Genomic DNA, 20,613 nt, shown 5'->3' with positions numbered 1-20,613 from the left:
GGCATCCGTTTTTTTTCTTTCGTTTCTTTAAAAAAGCTCCTAAAAAGCAGTATGCTTAGTTATCCTTAAATATGGCACTCCCATAGTGCTCTCAATCAAAGACCAATAGGACGGCCAAAGTCTGCAAAACGTCCAACTACCCTAATCCCGCCAGGAACTAAACTTGAGCACAAGCAAATACAGCCCGCGGAACGCCCCAAGCCGTCCACGGAAAAGAGTGGCTTCCGGAAGAGCAGGAATGACGGGAGGACCTGAGGTCTTGCAGAGGTTTGGGTAGTTAGAATTGTGCCTGTAAATTTCTATGTCCGTCAAGATAGGAACGTTGATTAACGAGGTGCAATACGCAGAAATCCCAGACTCTTTTCCCCAGGAAGGTGCAGCATTCCACCCAGTAATTTTTCTTCAGGCGTTTACAGTAGACACCCGGTCGGGTAGCACAACGGCGCGAGCAGGGAAGAAACGCACACAGCCGGAGGGGGGGGGCGGGGAAATACTTAAAGTGTGCGCACGCGTACGCGGTTCACGCAGGCGCAGTGCGGTCCCCCGGGCGACGGCGGCGGCGGCGGCTCCTCCGGGTGGTCGGCTCCCTCCCATCTAGGCCGGCCCCGGCCCGTCTCGCCCCCCAGAAACTCACTGCTCGGGGCTGTGGACTTTCTCATCGTGCCCCACGAAAGTAAATCGGGGGAGACTGGGGGAGCCGGAAGTACCGCCTCGAGATCCCCAAATACTATCGGGGAAACGGAAGTGGCCCTTGGTGCCAGGTTGGGGGAGACCGGAAGTGACGGTACCGTGGGGAAGTCGGGGGCGGAGCCACAGGGTGGTGGGCTGTGTATGTGTTTGTATGTGTTTGGCCGCGTGTTGGTTAAGTCGTGTTGCTGGAATACCGACGAAAGACGGAGGCGGAAGGAGGGGGCGGTCAGCGAGCCCATCCAGCCTCCCGTGAGTGTCGGTGGTCTTGGGTCTGTGGTGATTTAGGCGGGTTCGATTGTGGTGGCGCGCGTGCGCGAAGCTACTTTCTCTGCCGAGTCTAGCGCGACCCTCCCCCCACCCCCTCGCGTTGTCCTAGGATTTCCCGATCTCTCGGGCGCTTGCTCGGTCGCGACCGGTGATGACACTGGTCTCTGATCGGTCTCGTGCTTGCTTCCCCGATTCCTAGCCCAACTGGCTCTCCCTATTGTGATTGGCATTGTAGAGCCCCTCCCACCTCTCGTCCTTCATCTCCCTATGCCGTCGATCTCATACCCTTTGTGTTTCTATTCCTGTGCCCCCGAATCAAAAAGGGGGGATGAGGAGGAGGAGGATGAATATATGTGCTTGTGTATGTGAAACTTTCAAGGGATTGGGGCGGAGATTGGGTCCAGAGAGGCTTCCGGGTGTATAAAATACAGCGCGACCGACAGCGAACCATCCCCCCCCCCTTCCTCGTTCTTCCTTAGAGAGCTGTCGGCCATGGAGCCGAGTGATAGTACCAGTACCGCTATGGAGGAGCCTGACAGCCTGGAGGTACTGGTGAAGACCCTGGACTCTCAGACTCGGACTTTTATTGTGGGGGCCCAGGTGAGACACCAGTACTTTGTAGAGATGACACCCCTTTTGCTCGTTTGTCTTGTGAAGGATGAGCCTGATTTTCTTGTCATTGACCCTTTTGTCCCTTACTCTGTAGGACATCTGACGTTCCTATTGAGCTGGGAGGTGTGGTTACCGTTGATTGAGGCAGATTTTGTTTAGCCTGTCCTCACCTTGACAGAACTCAGAAGTGGGAGGTACAGAGGAGAACTCTATACCTATTCTGTGCAGACCTCCAGCCCAAAGGGACAGGCATGGCTCTGGCCTTTGGGACCAGACACAACACAGGGGGACCTCAGACCAGTATGGTGTGTCTATTCTTTTTTATAGGTTACAGAAACCTGCTTCCATACACGGTGAAGTAGAATCGCCAATAGTTGAGGCATAATTTGAGTCTTGAGCTAAGTTCAGTGTGGCCACGTTTATCTTTTGTTTTTCCTGCATAATTCTTTGAGACACCATCATGCGCAGGTCATTTTCGTGGTTTTCTAAAGCAGATATTTAAAAAGCCACGTAGATTTTGTGAGTAGATATGTGTGATAGTTAATTCTGCCTGTTACCAAGGGTTGATGTGTCTTTCTGGGAGGTGGGGACACATAGTGGGACTGCCTTTGCCTCTGACCATTTCGCCTTTACTGTCTATGTGCTAGGATTATACACACTGTGATAGAGGATTATGGGATTGTAGATTACCACATCTGCCTTGGCTTCGTCTTTTTTTTTTTTTTTTTTGGTAAAGTAGGGTCTTACATAGTTAAATGTCTTAGAACATTTATTTGTGTGTGGGTGTGTGGGTGTGTGTGGGTGTGTGGTTCTACTGGGCCTTGAACCTTGGGCTTAGCATAGAGTACTTACTACTGAATTGTATAGAACCATGTGTTCTTTTCTGACCTTCTTCATTAGTTACCTTTCCAGAACCTGGTTCCAAACCCCTGTATTACTTACCATTGGTGGTGATGGTTCTTTTGGGATGTGTGTATTTTCAATTCCTTTAAAAAATCTTATTTGTTTTTATTTTATATGTGAATGGAAATATTTGTATTGGTATTTGCAATACAGATTATAATAATTTGTATTGCAATATGTTTGTCTGGAAATATATATGTGTGCCTTGTGTGCACTTGATGCCTAAGAAAGTCAGAAGAACATATCAAATCCTGCAACCTGTGGCCTTCTCCTCATGTGGAAGTTAGGAAATTGTAGTCCCTATTGTGTTACGGATGACTGTAAACTACTATGTGGGTGCTAGGAATTGAGCTCTGGTCCTGTTCAAGAGAAGAGCAACCCTGAGCTATGTCTCTAGCCCATCGTTTTGTGTTTTAAGTCAGGGTTTTATTCTGTAGTCATGGCTAGCCTCACAGTCAGATCCATCTGCCTCTGCTTCCTTGAGATTAGAGGCTTTCTGCTACAGTGCCTATCTGCATTTAGCCTTGAGATTACAGCCATGAACTCCTGCTATTGTTTTAATTTAGAAAAGGACCACGACTATCTCTAGATAGTGAGCCACAGAGGAGAAAGGGAGAGAGAGCTATTTGGCTTCTTGTTTATAAGATTTAGTTTTATTTATTTACTGTTGTTGCTATTTTTTTTTAATAAATTTAAGACAGTCTCTCTACATCGCCTTGGCTATTGTAGAACTCACTATGTAAACCAGGCTGGCCTCAAACTGACAAGAGATTCACATGCCTCTGCCTCTCAGAGGCCTACACCACCGTGTCCCACTTACTTGTAATTGTGTGTTGGTGTGGGGGATGTGTACCTCTGCCTTTGGGTACAGATGCTCATAGAAGCCAGAGGCACTGGGTCTCCTAGAGCTGTATTTACCAGTGAGCCGCTGCCCAGTGTCGGGTGCTGGAGTCCTCTACAAGGTCAGTATGAGCGCTTAGCCACTGAGCCATTTCTCCAGCCTGACCCTTTTTTCTTTCTTTTTTTTTTTTTTGAACTCAATAGACATTGGCCTGTTGCTAGAGTTGGCTAGTGAGACTGACTTTGACTTCGGCTTCTGAAGTCAGGTGTGCCCCTCTTCATGCCTTCTCTCACTTTCTGATATCAGTGCGTGGCTCTCCTTTCAGATGAATGTAAAGGAGTTTAAGGAACACATAGCTGCCTCTGTCAGCATCCCTTCCGAGAAACAGCGGCTCATCTACCAGGGCCGGGTTCTACAAGATGACAAGAAGCTCCAGGACTACAGTAAGGGCTGGGGCTGCTGAGGTCCAGGACTACAGTAAGGGCTGGGGGCTGCTGAGGTCCAGGACTACAGTAAGGGCTGGGGGCTGCTGAGGTCCAGGACTATAATAAGGGGCTGGAAAGATGGCTCAGTGGTTAAGAGCACTGACTGCTCTTCCAGAGGTCCTAAGTTCAAATCCCAGCAACCACATGGTGGCTCACAACCATCTGTAGTGGGATCTGATGTCCTCTTCTGGTGTGTCTGAAAACAGCTATAGTGTACTCACATACATAAAATAAATGAATAGTAAAAAAAAAAAAAAAAAAAAAAACTACAGTAAGAGTTGGGGGCTGCTGAGGTCAGGACCACAGTAAGGGCTGGGGCTGCTGAGGGTCAGGCTGCTGTCCAGGGGACTCCGTTTTATGTACTTAGAAGGATTGCTGTGTATCTCTTACTCTGCAGATGTTGGGGGAAAGGTTATCCACCTGGTGGAACGGGCTCCTCCTCAGACTCAGCTACCTTCTGGAGCATCTTCTGGGACAGGCTCTGCCTCAGCTACTCATGGTGGGGGCCCCCTGCCTGGCACTCGGGGCCCTGGGGCCTCTGGTCATGACCGGAATGCCAACAGTTATGTCATGGTTGGAACCTTCAATCTTCCTGTGAGCCTGTGTTTCTTACGTGCGTGGGAGGGTTTTGTTGGGAAGAGTAGCTTTGGTCGTGGCAGCTGCAGGGAGCTCGGAAGATAGGCGTCTTGAGAGATTGTGTTGGGTTTGGCAAGCACTGACCTATACTGGCCTCAGATTTTGAAGAAAGGAGGGTAGGGCTATAGGAAGGAATTGGCAGTGTGAAGCTTAGTGTGTGGCTTCTCCCAGAGCAACTTCCCTTACCCTTTCCGCAGAGTGACGGCTCTGCTGTGGACGTTCACATCAACATGGAACAGGCCCCAATTCAGGTAGTGAGGGCCTGGGAGGGCCAGGGAAGGGGATCTGGGAGAAGGAGGCCATGAGGTGGGGGAGGGCCTGGTTGAGGACATGCCTGGGAACTGGCTTAGTATGTTGTGGAGCTTGAGACTTTCTCTCAGACTTGTCGTGAACATCCTTCTTGTCTTATAGAGTGAGCCCCGGGTACGGCTGGTGATGGCTCAGCACATGATTAGGGATATACAGACCTTACTGTCCCGGATGGAGGTGAGTGGGCAAGTCTGGTAGGCTAGAGTTTATTCTGTGTTCCTCCCCTCTCCTCTCACGGTCTTGCAGTAAGAACATTCCTGGCAATGTCCACATTGGCTGTAGGAGTCTGCTGCCTTCCTAGTCTGGGGTTTTCTCTGTAGCTCTCCTAGGCAGAGATAGGATCTTTGTGAGGCTGTCTCATTACTCCAGCCTGCTCGCTTCAGCTTCTCAAGTGACTTACAGGGTGTGCCACTGCTCTGTGCTGCTGCCAATCCTTCCGACCCCTGCTGTGTGAAGCGTTCATTTCAGACTTGCCAGATGATGTCATAGATGTCCATCACTTGAAGTAGCCACCACCACCCCTTTTTTTACTTACACTATCCTGGGCTGTCCTTGAACTCACAGTGTGCCCCCTAGTGCCTCTTCTCAAAGTGCTGTGAGTATAGGTGTGAGGGATCATGGGTGACTGCATGCTGCAATTTTCAAATTTCCTTCCTTTTTTTGTTTATTTGGTTGGTTGGTTGGTTGGTGGTTGATTGGTTTGGTTTTGAGGCAGGGTTTCTCTGTAGCCCTGGCTGTCCAGGAACTCACTCTGTAGATGAGGCTGGCCTTAAACCCACAAAGATCCGCTTGCCTCTGCCTCCTGACTGCTGGGACTGAAGTTGTGTGTTCAGTTTAGCGGTGTTCTACTTCTGTCATTTGTGTTGTGGCTGCAACCTGTGACTGTTTCCTCTCTGTGGAATCTAGGAGAGCATTTCCTTACTCTGTAAGCATTGTAGATATTAACTGCGCATCGAGTTTCTGCCAGTGGTGGGAATGCATATCCCTGCTTCGGGGGAGCCATCTCCACCCTGACTCTTCGTCTGCATAAACCTCAGCACAGTAATATTACTCTGCTCTGGTGTCTGACTCTTCTTCCACCCTCAGTGTCGAGGGGGAACCCAAGCACAGGCCAGTCAGCCACCCCCGCAGACTCCGACTGTGGCCTCAGAGACAGTAGCTTTGAACTCACAAACATCAGAGCCAGTCGAAAGTGAAGCTCCTCCTCGAGAGCCCATGGAGTCAGAAGAAATGGAGGAACGTCCCCCAACCCAGACTCCAGAGCTTCCACCCTCTGGCCCAGCTCCAGCAGGCCCAGCACCCGCACCAGAGACAAATGCACCCAAGTGAGAGATACAGGGAGCCCTTGGGGACTTGGAGGGAGGTTGGTCATGGTTTAGTGCAAGGCGAGGAAGGCTGTGAGGAGAGGAGAGTGGTTGCTAGGGGAGGGTATTGTAGTTGTATATTGTGGGGTCAGAGGTCAGCTAATGTAGATAAAGGCGGTTAGGACTGGCAGTCTAGCAGAGGCGAGATCTTGGATGCCCCCGGAGTGTGGTTTTGCAGAGGCCTCGTCTGGGTGTGAGCTCCTTTGCCTCCTCTGCACAGGACTATGCTGGGGGAGGGGAGCACTTTGCTTTCTGTTCTTGGATGCTCTTAGGAGAGCAGAGGGAATCCTTGGGGATGGTAGGGTCTCTGAGGACAGCCTCCACTCAGTGCCCTGGTGTCTCCACAGCCACCCTTCCCCTGCAGAGCACGTGGAGGTGCTCCAGGAGCTTCAGCGCTTGCAACGCCGTCTTCAGCCCTTCCTGCAGCGCTACTGTGAGGTCCTGGGTGCTGCTGCCACTACAGACTACAATAACAATGTGAGCCTTCTTTTTTTATTAAAAGATTTATTTTATGTATATGAGAACTCTGTAGCTGTCTTGAGTTGCACCAGAAGTGGGGGGGGGGGGGGGCACCAGGTCCCATTACAGATGGTTGTGAGCCACCATGTGGTTGCTGAGATTTGAACTCAGGTCCTCTGGAAGAGCAGTCAGCACTCTTTTTTTTTTTTTTTTTTTTTTTTTTTTTTTTTGGTTCTTTTTTTCGGAGCTGGGGACCGAACCCAGGGCCTTGCGCTTCCTAGGTAAGCGCTCTACCACTGAGCTAAATCCCCAGCCCCTAGCAGTCAGCACTCTTAACCACTGAGCCATCTCTCCAGCCCCCAATGTAAGCCTTCTAATGGCTTTCCTCTCCTAGTATCCAAAGCTGCAGGTTGAGATGCAGAGTCCTTCACTGTCCTCAGTATTAGCACAGAATCATCCTTGGTAGGAGAGCGTCCTCCTGTGATGGGGCTGGTGACAGACAGTCTGTGTGTCCGCCGTGTCCTTCACACACATTAGGAAATGTAGAGAAGGGAAAGAGTTGCAGGTGGTTGCTTAACCTTTGGCATGTTTTATAGGAAATTCCATATGTGTACTGAATAGAATTTATTTGAAATTTTTCCTGGAAAAGCTTTGGTTCATACAGAAGCTTCTGAAGGCAGGGGACATGGCATAGTCTCAGAAGGCAATCAACCTTGTTCTTAACTTCATGCTTTTCTGGGTTTGACCTGGGCACAGCATGAGGGCCGAGAAGAGGACCAGAGGTTGATTAACTTGGTGGGGGAGAGCCTGCGGCTACTGGGCAACACTTTCGTGGCATTGTCTGATCTGCGCTGTAATCTAGCCTGTGCACCCCCACGGCACCTGCATGTGGTACGGCCTATGTCTCACTACACGACTCCCATGGTGCTCCAGCAGGCAGCCATTCCCATTCAGGTGGGTGTAAGCCTGACTGGAGGGAGATCTGGATGTGGGACAGGAGGGTGACCCACATGGCTAGGAGGCTATTGAGCAAGAAGCTGGGGAAAAGCTGTGGTGATGAAGCTGTAGTCTTTACAGGTGACTCTCCAGGCAGAGATGTGTTTCTCACATCTTTCTGTCCGTCCATCTCATCCAGATCAATGTGGGGACTACTGTGACCATGACAGGCAATGGGGCTCGGCCTCCACCAGCTCCCGGTGCAGAGGCAGCATCCCCAGGTTCTGGCCAGGCCTCATCCCTTCCTCCATCTTCTGCCACTGTTGATTCATCAACGGAAGGAGCTCCCCCACCAGGGCCAGCACCACCACCAGCCACCAGCCATCCACGGGTCATCCGGATTTCTCACCAGAGTGTGGAACCTGTGGTCATGATGCACATGAACATTCAAGGTGAGTGAGGACGTTACTGGCAGAAAAGAGCTGCAGGAGCAGGGAGAGAAGGCCAGTGCTGTGTGGGAGGGGCATGAGGGAGGTGTTTTGGCCTTGGGTTATGTGAAGGGAACTCAGCCTCCTGTTGCCGTGGGGAAAGGGCAGGGTTTTGGAGGCATGAAGGGTGGGTGGAACAAGAGGAAAAAGCCAAACCTTGGTTCGGCCTTACATTGCCACATTTTTCCGTCTTCCTTGCTCAGACTCCGGAGCACAGCCTGGAGGTGTGCCCAGTGCTCCCACTGGCCCCCTGGGACCTCCTGGTCATGGACAGAGCCTGGGTAAGAACGAGGTTATCAGTGTAGGCCGAGAGCTCCGGGTAGACAAAGGGGTAGGGCTGAGTGGGTGGGCTGAAGGGGTCCAGGTTCAAGGTTACATCAGACCCACCCCCCAGGCTCCACCCTCATCCAGCTGCCCTCCCTGCCCCCTGAGTTCATGCACGCCGTCGCCCACCAGATCACTCATCAGGCCATGGTGGCAGCTGTTGCCTCCGCGGCCGCAGGTAATGACCTGGAAGGGGAGGACTGGGAGGTGGGGCATAGTTCATGGTGGTGGGAATTGTCTGCTGGAAGGTAAGGACTGAACCCTCAGCTCTCTTTGGTCTCTCTTTTTGCTACACACAGGACAGCAGGTGCCCGGCTTCCCAACAGCACCAACTCGGGTGGTGATTGCCCGACCCACTCCTCCACAGGCTCGGCCTTCCCATCCTGGGGGCCCTCCAGTCTCTGGAGCTCTAGTGAGTAAGGGTTGGGGGAAGTACCAGTGGGGAAATCCTGGTGGATTGTTGGAAGGACAAGACTGAATCCTCTTGTCCCCCAGCAGGGTGCTGGGCTGGGTACAAACACTTCATTGGCCCAGATGGTGAGCGGCCTTGTGGGGCAACTTCTCATGCAGCCTGTTCTTGTGGGTGAGTCCTGTCCTTCCCTAGCTCAAACGTCAGGTATCTCCAGCTGCCACTGAGTATGACGGTGCATGCTTTATTTAACCCAGCGCCTGGGAGGCTGGGACTAGAGGAAAACTGAGTTCAAGAACATCCTAGCCTATAAACTTAACTTGTAAGTTAGCCTGGGCAAAGGAGCACTTAGGCAGCTGTCCTTGGTGGCCCTCCCTGTCCTGCTCACTGGTTACCCCTAGACCCTATAAAATATTAGTCTTTGTTCTCCTGCTGTAAAGACGCGACGGGAACGAGGCAGCTAGAATGTGGCGCTTGTTAACATTGTACTCTTCTTGGTTCCTGACAGCTCAGGGGACTCCAGGAATGGCTCCGGCTTCTGCTTCAGCTCCGGCTACGGCACAGGCACAGGCCCCGGCCCCAGCCCCAGCTCCGGCCCCAGCTCCAGCCACTGCTTCAGCTAGTGCTGGCACTACCAACACAGCCACCACAGCCGGCCCTGCTCCTGGGGGTCCCGCCCAGCCTCCACCTCCTCAGCCCTCTGCGGCTGATCTTCAGTTCTCTCAGCTCCTGGGAAATCTGCTGGGGCCTGCAGGGCCAGGGGCTGGGGGCCCAAGCCTGGCTTCTCCCACCATCACTGTGGCAGTGCCTGGAGTTCCTGCTTTTCTCCAGGGCATGACTGAGTTTTTGCAGGTGAGTGGCTGTACCATCCTTTTTGTCTCCAGACCAGTAGAACAGTAGCATTCAGTTGTCATCCTGTGGCTGCTGAGGGACGGCTCTTAGAGATGATTCTGCTGAGCCAACAGCCAGCGCTGTCACGGCTCTGGTGTGACTTGTCCATTCATGTCCTAAGGAGCTGAGGTTAGAACTGGCTCTTGCTGCTCTTGCAGAGGACCTGGGTTTGATTCTTAGCACCCACATAGTGGTCCACAGCCATCTGTAACCCCAATTCCAGGGGATTCAACACCCTCTTCTGGTCCCTGTGGGAACCAGGCATATACATTTCACAGACACAGGAAGGCAAAACGCCCATACACAGTAAATACAGGAGTAAACTAGGTCTTTGTTTGTTTTTAAAGTCAGCATCAGAACCTAGCTCTCTCACCTTCCTACATGCCTGCTGTTTTGTGTCCACAGTGCAGTGTTATATTCTTGACCCCGTGGTCTTGTCTTCTATTCTTAATCCCTTCTTCTAGGCATCACAGGCTGCCCCTCCACCCCCTCCACCTCCTCCACCCCCACCTCCTGCTCCAGAGCAGCAGACCACACCACCTCCAGGATCCCCTTCTGGTGGGACAGCGAGTCCTGGGGGCTTAGGTCCTGAGAGCCTGCCACCAGAGTTTTTCACCTCAGTGGTGCAGGGCGTGTTGAGCTCCCTCCTGGGCTCCTTGGGGGCTCGTGCTGGCAGCAGTGAGAGTATTGCTGCCTTCATCCAACGCCTCAGTGGATCCAGCAACATCTTTGAGCCTGGGGCTGATGGCGCCCTTGGTAAGCAAAATGTGGGTGTTACAGTTTGGGGAAATAGCAGCCTGGGGAGATAGTGGCCTTTCTGCTAGTAAGATGGGATTCACTGATGGTGTGTGGGGCTAGGCAAGGAGGTAAGGTAATCTCTCACTTCCGCCCCTTTCCCTAGGATTCTTTGGAGCTCTGCTCTCTCTTCTGTGCCAGAATTTCTCCATGGTGGATGTGGTGATGCTTCTCCATGGCCATTTCCAGCCACTACAGCGGCTCCAGCCACAGCTACGATCTTTCTTCCACCAGCACTACCTGGGTGGCCAGGAGCCCACGTCCAGCAACATCCGGGTGAGTGAAAGCCCAGACCCAGGGGTTTCCTCCTTCCCATCTTTATTTACTCTTGCCTCCTGCCTGTCAGTCAGTGTTAGCTGTGCTTCAGCTCAAGCCTTGCAGTTGTAGGGTAGGAGTGAGGCTCTTGAAGGCTGTGGGCTAAAGCTGACCTGTGATGCTCCCTACAGATGGCAACCCACACGTTGATCACGGGGCTGGAAGAGTATGTACGGGAGAGTTTCGTAAGTGTCCTGTGTGTGTGTCCTTCCTGTGTTTGGGTAGGGAAGCGGGGGTGTCCCTGCTGCCTCTGCCTTTTAGATCTTAAGGTACTGAGTACTGAGTTGGAGTTCTTGGTGTGTCTTGTCTCAGTCTTTGGTGCAGGTTCAGCCAGGTGTGGATATCATCCGGACAAATTTAGAATTTCTCCAGGAGCAATTTAACAGCATTGCTGCTCACGTGCTGCACTGTACAGGTCAGGCTGGGGGCCAGCCAAGCCTAGGTAGTTCACTGTCCATGCAGGACTGCCCGAATCACGTGCCCTCTCCCATCCTCCCTGCAGACAGTGGATTTGGAGCCCGGCTGCTGGAGCTATGTAACCAGGGCCTGTTTGAATGCTTGGCCCTGAACCTGCACTGCTTGGGGGGCCAGCAAATGGAGCTTGCTGCTGTCATCAATGGCCGAATTGTAAGTACCACCCAATTCTAGGTCTCCAGCTTTTTTATTATATCCTGTGGGTTTTAATTTTCTTCTCCAAACACTCTACCTGTTGCCCTGGATGTAATAGATTGCAAAAGCAGGTTGAGAGTTATGTGGTCAATCTGCTTTCTGGCCCTCAGCGCCGCATGTCTCGTGGGGTGAATCCATCCTTGGTGAGCTGGCTGACAACTATGATGGGACTCAGGCTTCAGGTGGTCTTAGAGCACATGCCCGTGGGTCCCGACGCCATCCTCAGATATGTGCGCAGGATTGGTGATCCTCCTCAGGTGAGGGACCGGATAGTGGGTGGTGTTGGGATGTGAAGAAACTGAAGAGATAGACTGGACTGACCCTTCCATTTCCTTGACCAATTTCACAGGCACTTCCTGAAGAGCCAATGGAAGTTCAGGGAGCAGAAAGAACTTCCCCTGAGCCTCAGGTACTGCTTGAGAAGGCAAATAATGTGGAGTAGATAGCTGGAAGCAGAGGGGCTTGGGGCAAAGAGTTCTCAAGTCTGGGCCTTCCTGTTCCATGCCTTCCAGAGAGAGGATGCTTCCCCAGCCCCTGGAACAACAGCAGAAGAAGCCATGTCCCGAGGTCCACCCCCTGCTCCTGAAGGAGGTTCCCGAGACGAACAGGATGGAGCTTCAGCCGATGCAGAGCCCTGGGCAGCTGCAGTCCCCCCTGTAAGTGGCAGGATGGTATCCAGTGGGTTCAAGAGCTGTAAGTTGTGGGAATTATGTCAAATCCTCTCCTCCCCAGGAATGGGTACCTATTATCCAGCAGGACATTCAGAGCCAGCGGAAGGTGAAACCTCAGCCGCCCCTGAGTGATGCCTACCTCAGTGGCATGCCTGCCAAGAGACGAAAGGTTGGTCTCTGCTAAGGATGTGTCTCTGTCAAGCACCCTTGTTGAGCTAGAAGCTTTTGCTTGTAGTTCAGTCTCTTCATCTAGTTAGAAAGCCTGTTTGTGAGTCAGGCTTGTTCAGGATTGGTACATTGGTACATGGGTCTTCACCGTACTGTTTTCTGGCAGTTCTGGTTCCTCAGCTGTGTCATCTCCCAGGTGATTAGGTGTGTAAGGTGGACTTTGTCTTGGAGAGTAGCTAGCTCTGAATCCCAGGTGCTTTGACCTGCTGGTGCCTTCTTTGCTGTCAGAACCATGTGCAGGCTGTTCCCTGCCCTCTACTAGTCTACACTGGTTAACTGATGGAAAGGGTGAACTGGGTGGTGGCACTGGGTCTGATGTTGATCCCCTTTTCCCTCTCAACCTGTCCCCCAGACAATGCAGGGTGAGGGCCCCCAGCTGCTACTCTCAGAGGCAGTGAGCCGGGCAGCTAAGGCAGCCGGAGCTCGGCCCCTGACAAGCCCCGAGAGCCTGAGCCGGGACCTGGAGGCACCAGAGGTTCAGGAGAGCTACAGGCAGCAGGTGCCCCCACTTTGCAGCAGAATAGGGATGGTCTATTGGGAGGGGTTGGGCCAGGTTCCTGCTTCCTTGGATCTATTCAGAGATGATTTGGTAGTGTGGGGGCTGCCCATTGATGGTCAGGGTTTTTTCCTTGTGGCATTTGGGAAGGCTTAGCAATCTCATACTGGGCTTGCCAGCGTGGCTGGTGGGGAAAGTATTTCTTAAGGGTTAGGGTCTTTGTGCTTTCTGGGATCATAGGTCTAAATCAGGGCTCCTGACAGGCTTGTGTTTTCTCTTTGTAGCTCCGGTCTGATATTCAAAAACGACTGCAGGAAGATCCCAACTACAGCCCCCAGCGCTTCCCTAATGCCCACCGGGCATTTGCTGATGACCCCTAGCTTTCTCACCAGGGGACCATTTCCCCCCTTCCTTCACAGTATTTAAGAAATAAAAGTCGGATTTTCCTGGCTCCTTTTGTCTGGTAGTGTTGAGTACCTTTTTACACATTTAAACCTAGCTTTGGAGACACACACCCCCCCCAAAAAAAACTGACCCACCTAGCTCCACATACGTATCATCCTCTCCTTATGGAGTGTATACAGCCTGTTTAGAGCTTTTATATAAAACCGGTATTTAAATACTTAAGTTCTCAGTTGAAGCAGCTTCATGGCACCCATGAGCCTCTGCTGCCTGATTCCAGCCCTCAGAGCCCTTGCAATCTGACCTGATAACCAAGTTCCGTGTCAAAGAAAGTCAGGAACATGGGAGGCCATGTGACACTAAGGTGATTTAAATGCAATGGCCTCACAGCACGTGGCGATATTTAGAGAATGCCACTAGGGGGTGGGGCTTGGAGGTTCAGAAGCCAAGTCAGTTGACCCAGACATACAAAGCTTGGCTCCTCTAGTACATGCTGAAGGACGAGACCTCTCAACTTGTAAGCCAGTCCCAATTAAATATTTGAGTGGCTGTCTTCACCACACTAGAAACCCAAGCTAGGTCATTATTCCCGAGATAGACCTTGATTGGAGAAATGTGCACTTTGGTTTAGGAAAGCAGCTGAATGCATTGTGATTGAATGGGCCACGCTAAGAACATAGAAGACAGTGGTTGAAGGCCATTGGATTGGGGCCAAGGGTCTGGTTTTAGTATGTGGCCTACAGACCATTCTTGTGATACCATACTGAAAAATGTGGCTTTCTGTCTTTGTTCAAAAAAAAAGGAATCTGCTTGAGACTAAACTTAAAAGACAGCCTAGTACTGGTTGATGCGTGCTTGGGTCATAGTGCAGACATGGAAATAAGCAAGCTGAGGAAGGAAATACAAAATGTCCTGTTTAGGACCTGAGGAAGCATAGACAATGAAAAGCCTGGTGCCAAGAGTAATAAAGGGAATGGTGGCTTCAAGGCAAAACACACACTCCCCCCCCCCCCCCCCCCAGCTAAACTCCCAAAAGGCAGGCATTTTTTCAAGGACAGTCAAGCTTTGGCAGTGAAGGAAACTATCACAGAAAGTTGGTGACTTGGAAAGGTGGCCATGTCCTAGCCCCAGCAAACAGAACTTGGCAGCTTTGGTATCTCCTCCAGGAGATTGGGAGTGTCTGCATGGAGGCCTAGAGAAGCCAGAGTGGGAAGCTGTGGACTGGATTGCCTTGGGGACCCCAAGATCTTGGTGATGCCAGAGCTGATGAAGGAATAGATGAGAGAACCAGCCTGAGAGGAGTGCGTTGCTGCAAGCCAAATGGAGTTCGGAGATCCGAAAAAGCTTTGGTGATAAGACATGGAGACAGATTTTGCAGTTGGTTTTTGTTCTAGTGCTGGTCTACTATTCCCTCGCTATGCTGTCAGAATGGTAATGTATATTCTGTATGCTGAAAATGTAGGATCTGACTTTTTACAAAGGTTACAGCTAAGAGACTGCAATGAATGTCAGAAGAGACTGGATTTTTAAACAGGGTTCAGATTATGGGGACTTTCAAATGGACTGAATCTATTTTTATATGTGGCTACAAGTCTATGGGGACTAGGGAGTAGAATATGGTGGTTTAAATGAAAATGGCCTCCATAGGCTCATATGGAGTCTCATTAGGTGTGGCTTTGTTGGAGAAAGTGTCACTGGAGTGGGAGTTGACTTGGTCATAGCAATAGAACCCCTAAGATAGGTACCCACTGACCTCATCCAAATTCTTAATTCTGAAACCTTACACTACTTAACAGGTAAGTCACTGAACTTAGTGTAAAACATTACTGCTATTCCCCCCTACCCTTGACTTCCCTTTTTTTTAAATTCTTTTATTATTCTTTTTTAACAAACGGCCCCAGGGATAGGGGACTAGGGGAAGAGAAGAGGGGCAGTGAGACTCCAGACCCACGACCCCTCCCCACCCACCCCTTCCCCCTTATATATTTATAATCTATATACAAGCCCCGGGGATGGGGTCAAGGGGAACTCCCTCAGCGGGGTGGAGGCAATCCAGGCTCCTTCTCCCCCCGGGGCCCGGGCTCCTCTGCTCTTCGGGGAGGCCCTTCTCGAGAAGGTGGCCCTGTCCGTTCCCAAGGCTTCGGCATCCAGCGCAGGGCATCTGGTGGGGAAGCCTGAGGAAGGACGGGGTACGTGTGGCAGAGTGAGTTAGCAATCCTTCCGAGGCTCAGAAGGGGACCTGCTGTACTGGGGTAGGGTCACTCCTTCACCTGCTGGTAGAGGTCAATGCGCTGAGTCCGGAATACTCCACTGTAGGTGGAAGGTGGGGCCTTGAGCCGGGAATTGAGACCAGAGAAGGACCTAAGGGAGGAAGGGTGGTCAAGGTGAGCCCGTCTTAAAGGAAATCCCTGGGGATGCAGAGCCTGGGTTCCATTCCGGTTTTACCTTCCAGATGGGGGAGCCCGTGATGACCCAGGACCCCCAAGGTTGCTGCTCAGCTTTCGGTAATCCTGGAAAGGCTTTAGCTCTACTGGATGCAGCTGAAATAAAAATAATTTATCCTGTGAGCTTTCTGTCTGAACCACTTACCCTTTTAGACACACCCACACAGACTCTGAATCTTGCTCCCACTTCCCACCCTGCAAACACTGGATCTTTACACCTTACCTCCGCTCGCCCCAAGCTAGCGGGGAAGGGCCTGGCAGGTGAAGGTAAGACCCGGGCAGCAGGAGCAGGTGGGGGCCGCACAGCCAGGTTGGGGGGCTGGAGAGCAGGACCCACAGGTAACAGAGAAAGAGGAGGTGGAGCAGGGGGTGGCGCTGGCGGCAGGGAGCCGAAGTTCACCACTGGCAGCTGAGAGTCTACCACAGGTAGAAGCATCTACAAGAAATGCCCAGTCAGCCCATCAGAACAGAAAGAACACGGGAAAACCCTAAGCCAGAGGCAGAGAGTAAAGCGAAGTGGGAAGATCAAAGATACCTGCTGCGCAGGGGCTCCTGAAGGAAGGAAGCCACTCTGGCCACCTGGCTGCAGAGGGGTAGAGTAAAAATCTGAAGGGGATGGCAGATCCTGGCGTACCTGTTGGGAAATGGGGGAGAGGTCAATTCTCAGGTGTGTGCTTTGGCTCAAACTTGTAATCTCAACTACATGATGTCTTCAGGCTCTCCTGGGTGACAGAGTCAGAAACCACAACAGGTCAAGTCCCCCAAGAACATCCTCTCTGCTGCCTTGGCAGCTGCCCACCTCATACCTGAAGCAAGGGTGGGTCAGGCAAAGGGCTGGGGCAGAAAGCTGCAGAGTAGAGGAAGGACGGTGGAGGGTAGAGAACTCCCCCAGCAGGCAACTTCCCCAGCTCTGTGGCTTGCAGTGCTGAGAAATCCAGAAACTGGCCCTTGAGAGCTACCCCAGAGAGCAGTGCTGAGGGAGGGGCAGGACCTGGGGGCAGATACAGAGGCTGTGACCTGAAAAGAAGTTGGGGAGGAGAGGTGTTATTCCTTAGCTGGAGTGATACCTTAACCCTCTGTTCTTGCATCCTCTCCCTCTGTGCATGTGGTCCCTGGGTAACCTGGTTTTACCTGTACTGGTGTACTGAGGGTGTCCCAGGCCGGAAGCCTCCACTGCTGGGATGTAACTGGGAGTCGATAGGTGCACCCCCAGAGACCTGCTGGAGAAAAGCAAGACAGGAGCAGCTACAGTGTCTTTGTTCAAGAAAAGCAAACTTGGGTTGCATCTATCTATCTATATATATGCATATATGTATATGCATATATATATGTATATGTATATGTATATGTACTGCATAGTGGGAGAGGGCTTCACTGACACTGAGCCCCCAAGTCTGATCTCTAGCACAGTGTGATGGGTAATCTTGGCTGTCAACGGGATTGAGAAACACATAGGTGGCAATAAGGCACCCTTCTGTGTTTGGGTGTTTTAGAAGGGAGGGTTAATTAACCAAGGGAAGAGCACCCACACCAAAGTGGGCAGCACCATCCCACAGACCAAGGGCCTGGACACAGTACAAGTGAAAAAGCAGTCTGGTACAACCTTAGTTCCTAGGAAGACAGATGTCAAAGGTGGCAACCATCAAGTTCAAGGTCAGTCTATACTATAGAGTAAGCTCAAGGCCAATTTGATTAACTTGGCAAAACCCTGTCTCAAAATAAAATATGAGGACAGGTATGGAGAGATGGCTGTCAGTTAACAAGCATACTTTCCCAGGCCTGTGGCCATTCGTAACTCTGGCTCTAGGGAAACCAGACTGCTGGCCTCCGTGAGCACCTGCAATCATGTATGATGTGTACCTACCCACACATAACTTATAACAGAGAGAGAAACCCCAGTGGTACACTGGCTGTTCTCTAGTTCCAAGGACACTCTACACACATGGTGCAGACATGCAGGCAGAACACCCATGCACATGAAATAAAAACTTCCTGAGGGAGTAGAGGCACCAGACCACCCATCCTTGGAGGAAAAAGAAAAATGGAACACAGTGGAAATGATTTATAAATTAACTAACTTCAGGGCAGGTGAGGGGGTAAAGGCCCTGCTGCTGACACATGGTAACCTGTACCCATCCATGTAGAGGTGGAGAGGAGCAAAACTGTCCTCTGAACCCTGCTTGCAGCGTAACACATGCACTGGGACACACACCCGCTCGCAAACACACAAATTAAAAACATTAAAAAAATAATTTAAAAAAACAAACAAAAGAAACCATTATCCAGCTGAGCAAGTTGGTAGGGTACATCTTTAATCCCAGCACCTGGAAGGAAGAGGCAGGTGAATCTGAGTTTGAGGCCAGCCTGGTCTACATACTAAGTTCCAGGCACTGTCTCCAAAAAAACCCCAAACAAAAACAAAACAAAAATGAAAAGGAAAAAGAACAGAAAAGACAAGACAGAAAGGGGGCTTATGGTTAAAAACGGAGCTTACTTGGGAGTTCGGAGGTCCAGGGCTACCATAGAAGACCTCAGGGTACAGACGCTGACCTGAAGGGCTGGGCTCTGGACCACACTGCCCAGAACCCAGACTCTTGGCCTGTGGCTCAGCTGAAGCAGAAGCACTGGGGAGCAGCTCCCAGTCTCTGGATATGGGCACGGCCTGAGCAAAAGAAGCCTTGTCAAACTGGAATGCTTACATTGGACAGCAGTCGTTCTCTTTGTGTTAGTCACGGCCCCTTTTGAGAGTTGAGCCAACCCTTTCACAAGGGGTTCTGAATCAGCAGATATTTACACTGCATTTCCTAACAGCAGTAGAATGACAGGACAGTTATCAAGGAAATAGCAATGATTTCAAGGCTGGGGCCCCCTGCATGAGGAGCTGTACAAAGGTGGCAGCATCGCTGGGAAGGTGAGACCCACTGCCCTAGATGCTCATTACTCTTACTCGCTGGCATCAAAACTCACAGGCTTCACACCTACCTCTGTGGCTGATGCCGCCAACTCCTTCTCTCCTTTTAAAGTGTCTCCTACCACTAGGCACAAGTCTGAGTCCTGTAATGTGTAGGGAAGATTGTAATGGAATTCACGCTGCCTTCCATCCCATTTATCATTCTCATACCCACTCAAGGACATGTCCAAGCACAGCCCATTCAGACCTTGTTGGTCGTGCCAAACTCAACTTGAGAGCCCGCTCGGTGGGCTGGTCGGAGAGGGCCTGGCTCTGGGCCTCGGTCTGTGCGCTGTGATCGTTCTGTGCCTATGGGACCAGGGGGCACAGGCTGCTCCCGGGGCAGCTCCTAGATTGAGAAACAGTGTATTTGGGTGACAGAGAAACAAGCCAAGAAAAAGCAAAGCACACTGGCAAAGAAAGGACAGTCGATCAGACATGGGGCGAGGAAGGGCCCTGCTGACATTTCTCGTCCATCCTTCGTCTTTACCTTTCTTTCCCCCTCATGGGAAGCAGGTGGCCGTCTCCTATGAGGTTCGGAGGGTTCAGAGGCAGATGAACTCTCACCAGGAACAGCCTTTAGGGGTGAGGGTCCTCCAGGCCGCCTGGGGGGTCCCTCTGCTGACCCCTTAAGTCCTCCATCGGGGGAACTTCGTTGGCTGCAGGGACCTGATGACACCTGAGAACCTCCACTCAGGTCCACCCCACTGTCAGACTGACTCATCTGAGGAGCGGAGAAGCAGCAAGGTAAAACACCCGGCACCTGAGAGGCGTCATATACCAACCAACACTCAATAAACCCTCACCCTGGCTGCCAACCCCTTCCCAGTGTCTACTCACCTCTGTGCCTGCCACATCCTCAAAGGGGCTCAGGGGCTCCATCCAGGGCTCTATGGAGCCAGGCTGGTAACTCTTTCGGCTTGTGGCTGGAGAACACCGACCATGAGGCAGACCGTGAGAAAACTAAGACCCACCTCACCCCACCATGCCCCACTCCAATCTTTCCCCTCCACCAGCCTTACCAGTATGTAAACGATTCCAGATGTGGGGAGTTAGGGCCTCTGTGCCTGAATCTCTGGATTCTTCCTGAGGGCCTGGGACCTCAGGCTTAGAGCCCAAGAATCCAGAGCTATGAGAAGCTGGCACAGTTTCCTAAGGATGAGAAAACCCAGAAGGGCAAAATACAAATAAGCTGGGTAGAGCGAGGAGCAGCAGCAGGGGAGAGAAATACATGGGAGACAGTGGTGGGGGCAAATGAGAATCTGGGGTGAGAACCAGTGAGCAAGCAGAGCAGCAGTGTAAGAAGCACAGAAAGCATGACCAGTGACCTTCAAGGGTGGGAGTGCAATGAGGCCCAGTCTCCAGACCCATCCCTCACCTCCTGCAGCAGCTCCGGTTTTCGGGGAGGCCGCTCCCGCCGTTTCGGGGGGAAGGGATTAACCCCGGCAGAGTCCCGGGGAGTCCCGCCCACCCCCCTCACCATCGGCCCTGGCTCCTCGAAGTGGGGGTCTGGGGAAAAGGGGAAAACTGTCAGCATCCTACCCCATTATACCACTGACCCTAGCCTGCTCTCCCAACTCCACCTCTCAGTCCTTCTAGTCCTTTAGAACCCAATTGTGGGGGAGGAGGGCCCCCATGATAACGTCTGTTCCCCAGTCCAGCACCTGACCTTTGGGGGGATGGAGTCATTCCCACCCACTTGCCTCCAGCTTACCAGAGCTGATAGCGTTGCTGGCCCTCGGGGGGTCATAATGGGTTGGGGGCCGAGGGGAGGAGCCCTGAGGGGCTTGGGGAGGCCCAGGCTTAGGCCTTGGGTGCCCCCCTGGTGCAGTTACATTTCCTTGGCGGCTGCTAAGTTGGGCCAGAGCTTGTTGGATGCCAGCAGGGTTGCTGTGGATAACTTGGTCCAGGCGGAAAACAGCAGAACTGCTGGGGGGTGGCGGAGGCAGAGGAAGTCCCGGAGGTCGCTCCTCAGGAGGACGGCTAGAGAGGGCAGAGCATCAGTTCCAGGGCTCACTAAATTCTTACC

At 51.9% G+C, this 20,613-nt stretch overlaps 2 protein-coding genes across 55 annotated transcripts in view; one reads left to right on the top strand and one right to left on the bottom strand.

The window, feature by feature from the left end:
* Positions 1–522: 522 nt before the first annotated feature.
* On the top strand, positions 523–13,239 carry Bag6 (BAG cochaperone 6). 43 transcript variants are annotated; one of them, XM_087598422.1, is made up of 26 exons: positions 523–784; positions 1,437–1,557; positions 3,639–3,756; positions 4,196–4,392; positions 4,632–4,685; positions 4,846–4,920; positions 5,830–6,068; positions 6,455–6,584; positions 7,323–7,520; positions 7,702–7,954; positions 8,194–8,271; positions 8,385–8,492; positions 8,614–8,726; positions 8,813–8,897; positions 9,232–9,575; positions 10,079–10,370; positions 10,516–10,685; positions 10,856–10,909; positions 11,037–11,139; positions 11,227–11,351; positions 11,504–11,650; positions 11,743–11,802; positions 11,906–12,049; positions 12,126–12,233; positions 12,645–12,791; positions 13,073–13,239. In XM_087598422.1, the coding sequence occupies exons 2-26, from the start codon at positions 1,450–1,452 to the stop codon at positions 13,166–13,168; spliced, it is 3,546 nt and encodes a 1,181-aa protein (XP_087454548.1). In that variant the 5' UTR covers positions 523–784; positions 1,437–1,449; the 3' UTR covers positions 13,169–13,239.
* Prrc2a (proline-rich coiled-coil 2A) overlaps positions 10,084–20,613 on the bottom strand; it is a 20,904-nt gene continuing 10,374 nt past the window's right edge. For 2 of the 12 annotated variants that reach the window (XM_087597006.1, XM_087597005.1), the window contains exons 17-32: positions 20,299–20,567; positions 19,963–20,093; positions 19,607–19,736; positions 19,425–19,510; positions 19,075–19,308; positions 18,793–18,933; positions 18,617–18,688; positions 18,129–18,296; positions 17,911–17,958; positions 16,766–16,854; positions 16,441–16,651; positions 16,170–16,268; positions 15,858–16,070; positions 15,636–15,730; positions 15,461–15,551; positions 10,084–15,364 (exon numbers count right to left, since the gene is read on the bottom strand). In XM_087597006.1, coding sequence (XP_087453132.1) covers positions 15,224–15,364; positions 15,461–15,551; positions 15,636–15,730; positions 15,858–16,070; positions 16,170–16,268; positions 16,441–16,651; positions 16,766–16,854; positions 17,911–17,958; positions 18,129–18,296; positions 18,617–18,688; positions 18,793–18,933; positions 19,075–19,308; positions 19,425–19,510; positions 19,607–19,736; positions 19,963–20,093; positions 20,299–20,567 — 2,218 coding nt within the window. In that variant the 3' untranslated portion in view covers positions 10,084–15,223. 12 annotated transcript variants of the gene reach the window in all.

This window comes from Rattus norvegicus, chromosome 20, assembly GCF_021556685.1.
Source record: "Rattus norvegicus strain SHRSP/BbbUtx chromosome 20, alternate assembly SHRSP_T2T, whole genome shotgun sequence".
Classification (NCBI taxonomy): domain Eukaryota; kingdom Metazoa; phylum Chordata; class Mammalia; order Rodentia; family Muridae; genus Rattus; species Rattus norvegicus.
Note: the sequence above shows the minus strand (reverse complement) of the source record. Positions and strands in the feature narration are given on the sequence as shown.

Coding starts and splice junctions, on each gene's coding strand:
- Bag6 (XM_087598415.1), top strand. CDS start 842: ATGTGTTTGGCCGCGTGTTGGTTAAGTCGTGTTGCTGGAATACCGACG. Junction 3,757..4,195: donor CAAGAAGCTCCAGGACTACA/GTAAGGGCTGGG, acceptor CTTACTCTGCAG/ATGTTGGGGGAAAGGTTATC. Junction 10,686..10,855: donor CCACGTCCAGCAACATCCGG/GTGAGTGAAAGC, acceptor TGCTCCCTACAG/ATGGCAACCCACACGTTGAT.